The sequence below is a fragment of the Manacus vitellinus genome, unplaced genomic scaffold, assembly GCF_001715985.3.
Source record: "Manacus vitellinus isolate BGI_N305 unplaced genomic scaffold, ASM171598v3 ctg7180002428453_pilon, whole genome shotgun sequence".
In the NCBI taxonomy this organism is placed as follows: Eukaryota; Metazoa; Chordata; class Aves; order Passeriformes; family Pipridae; genus Manacus; species Manacus vitellinus.
The window spans coordinates 1-7,710 of NW_021937751.1; the positions used below are offsets into that span (position 1 = coordinate 1).

The 7,710-nt window shown below is 58.2% G+C and overlaps 1 protein-coding gene across 1 annotated transcript; it reads right to left on the minus strand.

The window, feature by feature from the left end:
* Positions 1-48: 48 nt before the first annotated feature.
* On the minus strand, positions 49-7,241 carry LOC108642939 (rho guanine nucleotide exchange factor 10-like protein; the record flags this gene model as incomplete). The annotated part of the gene is made up of 14 exons (XM_018087336.3): positions 49-204; positions 662-783; positions 1,588-1,688; positions 1,792-1,919; positions 2,233-2,348; positions 2,795-2,979; positions 3,153-3,167; positions 3,531-3,676; positions 4,201-4,374; positions 4,594-4,686; positions 4,776-4,892; positions 6,109-6,288; positions 6,363-6,440; positions 7,008-7,241. Coding segments are annotated over 14 exons (1,845 nt in total), but the record flags the coding sequence as incomplete, so codon positions are not given.
* Positions 7,242-7,710: the final 469 nt, after the last annotated feature.

The following is a 7,710-nucleotide window of genomic DNA, read 5'->3' on the forward strand; positions in this document are numbered from 1 at the left end:
CCCACCTGGGGGGACACACAGCGGGGTCAACGCCCGCCACGACCCCACGGGGGGGGCTGTTGGGGACACGATGCCCCAAAGCCAGGGGGTTTGGCCCCGTTTTGGGGGGTGGCTCACCCAGAGGTAGCCCTGCGGCAGCGACGTGCTGACGGCGGAGAAGCCCAGCAGCGAGGACTGCACGGGGTTGTGAACTGCGGCTCCGAGCTGGGGACACAGCAGGGCAGCGCCCCAAAATTAGCCCAGCACGGGCAGGACAGCGGCAGACACCCCAACATCGGGGGTCCAGCCACAGCCCCGCTGGCATTTCCAGCATTCCAGAGGGGACTGCACCAATTTCTGCCCTCGCGACCGACTCGGGACACTCCGTCCACTGCGGGATTTCTGCCTTTCCCCCCCAGAAAGATGGAGGGAAAGGGGTGATGGAGAACCCAAATTACCCCAACACAGGTAAGATAGCAGTGGACACCCTGAAATTCGTGATCCAGCCACAGCCCTGCTGCTATTCCCAGCTTTCCAGGGTGGGCTGCACCATTCTGTGCCCTTGCGACCGTCTTGGGACTCCCCGTCTGGCCCCCCCACTGTGGGATCCCGGCCTTTCCTCCCCAGAATGAGGGATGGGAAGGGAAGGGGGGATGGAGAAGAGGTTGCTCGTGGCTCTCACCTGCAGATCAAGGGCTTTGGAGGAGAAGGCTGGCATGTGGCAGGAGAGGATGGGGCACCAGAACGGGGCTTTGCTCTTCTTGTCTTCGTCGGGACAAAGCCAGCCCGGCTGGTTCTCCTCCCCTGCGGAAAGACAAGGAGCTCGAGGGTCACCAAGACCCCAAGAAGACCCCAGAATTTATAACTGGAGGTGCAGGGCTCTCACCTCCAACCCCAAACCACCATTACCCATGGATTTGGGATACACCTCACCCCGTGCTCCCAATTATTGCAGCACACAGCCAAGGAACCACCTCCGGCAGCAGCAAAAAAGTCCCAAAAATCAGATATAGAAGAGCAAAAAAACACCCCCGATGTGTTTCTTCACATCAGGCTTTAATGTGTTTTCATTTCTAACTCATGGATACAGGATTATCCCCCAGGATAAAAAAAAGGGAAAACAAAACACAAACTGTTAAAAAACAAGAGACTCATAAATTATTCCAGCCCAGGGGGATCTAAGCACTCAAACAGAATTTTAAATTCTTTTTATTTTCTTCCGTTAAACTTATTTTTGCTGCTGCAGTGTCTGAGGGAGTTATAGAGGAATAGGGATTGGGAAGGGGCAGGAGGCTTCTCCCTTCCTCATTCATCCCATTGCATGGAAAATGGGTCAGCCCCGACACCACTGCCATGAGAGCCAACAGAAATCCATCCCTTTGTGACTCCAGCCCGGAGATCCCACCCGAGAGCAGCAAATCCCAAAGCATTTGGGGCTGGAACTCCCCATTCCCACCATTTCCAGCATGCAAATCTCCAAGATGTTCTCCATCACCTTACTCCCAAAGTTTCCCCCCACCCCGCCCTGTTTGGGTTGGGATGCTCCGAGCGATGCCAACCCCTCTCCACTCCCAAGCCTGGCTTTTCCAAGGAATGCTGGTGACTCACTGAGGCCTATCTTGGCCAGGTGCAGGCGGTTCACCCAGGAGATCTTGCTCAGGGGGCTGGGGGTGATGAACACGACCATGACGCTGATGGGGCGGCCGGACCTGTGCGGGCACAGACCCCCGGGTGGGTCTTCAGCCCCTCGGGGTGCAAGGAGCCCCCAGGACCCCACACTCGTGGGAGGAGCCCCCAGGACCCCCCACTCACTTGTCCGGCTTCCCGGGCAGCAGCAGCCGCAGGCGGCACTTGTTGGCAGAGTGGATCTCCTCCTCCTTCACCCTCACCATCCTCTGCAGTGCCAGGCACCAGTCCTGGGCCACTGTCATGTTCAGGTTCTGGGGGACAGTCACACATGGGGGAAGGGCCCCCAAAACCAGCCTGAACCACCCCCAAACTTCATCCGTGGGGCTCCAGAGGAGGCGTCCCCAAGGTGTCCCCAGCGACCCCCACAGAGGTGCCCAGAGATCCCAAAGAGGTGCCCAGCGATCCCCCAGGAGGTGCCCAGCGATCCCCCAGGAGGTGCCCAGCGATCCCAAAGAGGTGCCCAGAGATCCCAGAGAGGTGCCAAGGAGCCCCATGGTGCTGGGAGGTGCCCCAGGCTGGCTGTCCCCAGACCACACCCTGGCAGTGCTGGGACCGCACAGGTACCTGGTAGGTGCCATGCAAGGTGCTGATGAGGAGGGTGATCTGCTCCACCACTGCCAGGTCCTTCTGCAGGTCCTGCAGCTCCTGGAAGAGCCGTGGTGGCCCCAGGTAGACTTTGTCTGGGGAGCAAAAGGGGAGAATTGAGGTCCACAGAAGATCCCAGAATCAGTAAGGTTGGAAAAAACCTCCCAGACTGAGTCCAACCTTTGACTCAACACCACCATGTCAACCAGACCGCGGCACTGAGTGGTCCTTCCTTAAAGCCCTCCAGGGATGATGTTTCCACCACCCCCAGGGCAGACCATGGTGTGACTTCTCATGTGGAAAAATGGAGAATTGAGGTCCATGGAGGATCCCAGAGACAATTAGGTCAGAAAAGATCTCCAAGATCAAGTCCAACCTTTGACCCAACACCACCACAGCACTAAGGGCCACACCCAGTCCTTCTTTAAAGACCTCCAGGGACGGGGACTCCATCACCTCCCCAGGTAGCCGTGGTGTGAGGGAATGCTCCATCCCAGCCCCCCCAGCCCTCCCGGCCTGGGATCCCGGGATGTGCCCTCACTGTGCGAGGCCTGCCCGGCGGGCGCGTGTCTGCGGGCGCCGGCGTTGTGGATGACCACGTTGTCCTTGTCGTAGGCGCCGCCCTCCTGCCCCACCTCCACCACCTGCACCTGCGGGAGGGCCGTGCTCCACTTCAGCACGTATTTGGGCCCCAGGGGCACCAGGCTGCTGATTTCCAGTTGGCCTCTGCCAAGGGGAGAGGGAAAAACGGGTGTCAGTGAACAGCAGGTGCCTCAGCTTGCCCCGAAACACGAGTCGTGCAAGCCAAGCCCCATCTGTGAGCCCACCCCGTGCACCAGTCCATGCCTGAACCCCCAGCCTGGGGCACACAAGCACAGCAGACCATGGCTGGGACCTACCCTGTGTCCACCGGCCTGGAAAAGGGGAAAAAGGATTAATAAAGAAGTTTTAGGAGGAATTTAAGGAAGGTTTTCCCCTTGGCAGCATCAATCTCTACCAAGCCCTGAGGTTCCAGCATGTTCCCAGACCCTGCACTGACTCCAGCACCAAGGAATGCCAAGGCTTGGCATGAACAGTGCCAAGAATGGGGCAGAGAAACCCCAAACCAGGTGGGTTCCTCCCCAAAACAAGACGAGGTGGCCTTTAAAGGTTCTGTCCCTCCTTGTGGTAGTTCCCCAAAAATCCCACCAAGTCAAACATTGAGGTGGGGTCGGGGTGGGTTGGGTATATCAGCACTTCACTAAGTGATTTTGGGGTCTGGGGGGACCAGCACGTACTTGAAGTTGATGTTGGCACAGACCAACATGTCGTTGAGCAGGAAAACCTTCCTCTCCTTGGACTTGATGAGCTGCCCACGGTCCCCGTACACCGTCTCCGTCAGCGTCTCACAGAGCAGGAGCTGCCTCTGCCCCGAGCTCAGCAGCTGCAAAGGGGATGGAGCGGGCAGGGGGCTCAGCCTGGGGGCTCCTGGAAGCCTCCTGACCCAAAATTTGGGTCAGTTTTCCATTATTCCAAGGATTTTCCTCCAGCTGGGCGCACGGACAGTCCCGAGTTCCGTGGAGCAGGACGGGCACCGTGCTCCGAGGCTGCACCCTCTGCACCCCATGTGTCCAACCACCTTTCTCTCTTCATGCCCCAGATCCAAATCCTGATCCCAGTGCCGAGCCAGAGGCTGCCCCGCCGTGGTTTTTGCCATCCCCAGCCCAGGATGTGTCGCAAGAACTTTGGGTTCTTTTTTTAGACACAAACAGTTGCAAAATCAGGGGGATGAGACCCAGCAGCTCGTCCCGGAATTTCCCTGCGCCAATGCCAAGACTTGGTTTTGATTAAAGTCCTTTCAGGGACAGCAGGGATCTGGTTTCCTGAAACCCCTGACACCAAGAGGAAGGTGGAAGCTTCAAGCCCCAACCACCAGCTCCAAAACACACCCATGGCTGAAGGACCCACCTTGTTGAGGCTGCTCCTGTCGCTGATGCTCTTGCTGAGCTGTTGGATCTCGGCCACTTGGTCGGCCAAGCGCTTCTGCTCGTTGAGCTTCTCCGCCAACGTCTCCAGCTCAGTGAGGGCCAGTTGGAGGGACAGACGGTCTGCGTGGCCCTTGGGGGTGTTCTTCAGCATGTCCTGGAGAAGAGAAAGGAGGGGGGGACGAAAACCACCCCGGAAAAATCAGCCCTGTTCGAAAGCATCTCCAAAATCAAAGCTTAGAAGATGGTCCTTGGGATGGTCCCCAAAGGTGCAACCAAGCTGCCAACCCTGAAACGTGCCCCACACCAAAAAAGGGTGCAAAGACACGTCCCAGGGGTGCAAAGCAAGGTGGGTGCAGGTACCTCCCTCCCATACCTGCAGGAGAAGGATGAACTGAGGGAACCTCTGGATGGGCTTCACCATCAGCCCGTAGAGCGTGACCCGGTCAGCACTGGCCATCTGCCTCTTCTGTGGGGGGACAAAGGCCAGGAAAAAAGGAGTTTTCACCCCAAATGGTGCCCAGCAGCACCATGGGCCCACCTTTGGGTGGTGCTGACCTTGAGGAAGTCGAGGAAGGCGGGTTTGGTGAGACAGGCCTTCTTGATGAGGGACATGGCCGAGGTGAAGTTGTTGACGTAGTCACTGTAGACATCCAGCACCATGGACTTGGAGAACTGGGAGAGCACAGGAGACCGGGATGGGGTGGGAGTCCCCCAGAAGTGGGGGGTTGGCATGTTTTTGGGGTGATGCTGAGGGTGCTGGTGGGACCCCAGGGCTGGAGCTGCGTCGCTTAAATCCTCCCCCCACTCCCTGGTGTGGCTGGGAGGGCCAGGGGGGTTTGGTGGTGGCTGGGGCAGGTTCCACCCTAAGCAGGCCTGGAATCCAGGCAGGGAATGCAAACCCCACCAGCTCCCAGCCAGGGGGGCTGTGCTGAGCTCCTGCTGCTGCCAGGAGGGGTTTTGGGGTTGAGCTGTGTTAAAACCAGCCTGGTTCCCCAAACCCCAAACACATCCTGCTCTTGGCAGCAGGACTGGACAGATAAGCTGCTCCGTGCCCTGGAGATGTGTGACCAGCAGACTGTTCTACTATAAAAACCCAGGCCACTTTCACACAGGAGGTTTTCCAGCATAACCCTTCTTGGGGTGGTTGTGTGGAGATCCCTCCCTCGGGTGGGGACAATCCTCAAGGTTGAGAGAAAGAAATCTCCCCACAAACATTGGTCTAGGTGAGTTACATCAAACCTCTACTTGATAATTACTTCTTTTCGCTTTAATATAATTGCTCCAATAATTGCTTTACTATCATGCTCTATCCTATCCTACATTAGTAGATTTAGCTTTTGTATTGTGCAGTAAATAATTCTGATCGAGATATTTTGTCTGATCATTTGCAATAATAAATAATTCATTTTACATAAATATCCTCAGTTTGCCAGAGTGAAAACCTGCAGGACAGAAGTGGTTCAATCCCCCCTCTCTAACTGCTCACATTTAAACTGGTGACACAATCTGAGGCTAAGATGGGATCCAGCTTCATCCCCTCGGAGAAGGCGCTGAGGAAGCTGGGGGGGCCTTTCTGCACCTTGGGACTCCAGGGCAGGGCTTCTTAAATCACCTGGTCCAAGCCTTCCACTCCCACCCACAACAGTGGGGGGATTTCTCCTGGATTTCACAGAATCACTGAGTTTGGAAAGACCTCTGAGATCATCGAGTCCAACCTGTGACCCAAGCCCGCCTTGTCCCCCAGACCATGGCACCGAGTGCCACGTCCAGGCTCATCCTGAACCCCTGCAGGGACGGGGACTCCATGGTCCCAGCCCCTCCCTGGGCAGCCCCTCCCGAGGCCCCACCAATCCTTCTGGGAAGAGCCTCCTCCTCCACCCCCTCCTACCGAGGCCACGAAGAGGTCCCCAATCTTCTCGGCCGAGTCCCACTCGGCCACGCGGGAGGCGAGGGCGATCTGGAACATGGAGTGGCACTGCAGGATCTCCTTCAGCCGGAAAAACACCACCTGGCACTTCCTGGCGCTCAGCACCTTCGGCTCCATCTTCCAGAGTGGGTTCCTGTAATCCTGCGGGAGCGCCGGAGCGTCAGCACCCCGGGATCCATGGAGACACCCCCGAGGAGCCCGAGCGGGGATCCCACCTGCAGGATCCGCTTCAGGGAGTCCACGTAGCTCCGCTCGCTCTGCACGATGGAGCCCAGGATGTGCCGCCGCACCACCTGTGGGACAGGGAATCGGTCAGGATGCCCCAAACCCCAAATGGGGGGATGGGAGGAGCTCAGCCATGGTCCCAAACCCCAAATGGTGGGACAGGAAGAGCTCAGCCATGGTCCCAAACCCCAAATACTGGGATGGGGGGCTCGGTTGTGGTCCCAAACCCCAAATACTGGGATGGTCCCAAACCCCAAATACTGGGATGGTCCCAAACCCAAATACTGGGGTGGTGGGGTCAGCCGTGGTCCCAAACCCCAATCCCAAATCCCAAACACTGGGATGGTCCCAAACCCCAAATGCTGGGATGGTCCCAAACCCAAATACCAGGATGTGGGGGGGTCAGCCATGGTCCCAAACCCCAAACACCAGGATGGTCCCAAACCCCAAACACTGGGATGAGGGGCTCAGCCATGATCCCCCCACCCCAAAGCCCGGGATGGGGGAGGTGCAGGCCCGGGCAGAAGTGCTGACACAGCATCACTTGCTGCTGCCTCGCCCTGTCCCTGGTTCCTCAGTCATGGGACCAGGGAGAGCCAGTTCCCCCCAGATCCCCCAAACCCATCCCACCCCACCTGCTGCGGGCTCAGCCCCTCGGGCATGGGGCCCAGCTCCGGTGGTGGGTGCTTCATGTCCGAGACCGTGACCTCCAGGAACCCCGTGTCCTCCTCCTCCGAGTCCCCTGCAGGGAAAAAAAACCCCACAAAATGCCAAAAAAACCCTGATTTTAAACTTTTGGAGGTCTGGAGCTCCACTGGCTCCGTGGCAGGGGGTGTGTTTGGGTTTGGAGCCAAATCCCAGTGTCCTCCCTGAGCTCACCCACAGTCACCAGACACCAGGATGAGCCAGGCTGGGAGCAGGGAGAGGACAAGGAGAGTCCTCATTCCCAAAAACCCCCCCTGGCTGGGAAAAGCCCCCTGTCCTCTCTCGCAGGCAGTTCGGAGCAGGAAAGGGGGAATCAAGAAGCCAATAGGCAGCCAGCAGAAAACCAGGGAAGGGGAAGCACGGGGCTCCCACCCGAGGCGAAGCATCAGAGGAGGAGGCAGGCGCGAGGCGAGCCAAGAGGCAATCCGCGAGGGAAGCAGGGCCGCCGCTTCCACATGGCCCCTCCGCCCCGGGCCCATCCCGGCAGATATAAATAGCCGGGAAGGGGGAGGACCGGCCGGGCTGGAGGGGAGGGCGTTGGCAGCCGGGTGATTTTTTTCCTTCCCTAATTTTGGCCGGGACAAATCGCCGCCCTCGGCTCGTCAGCTCCACCTTCTCCCCATCCCCACGTGC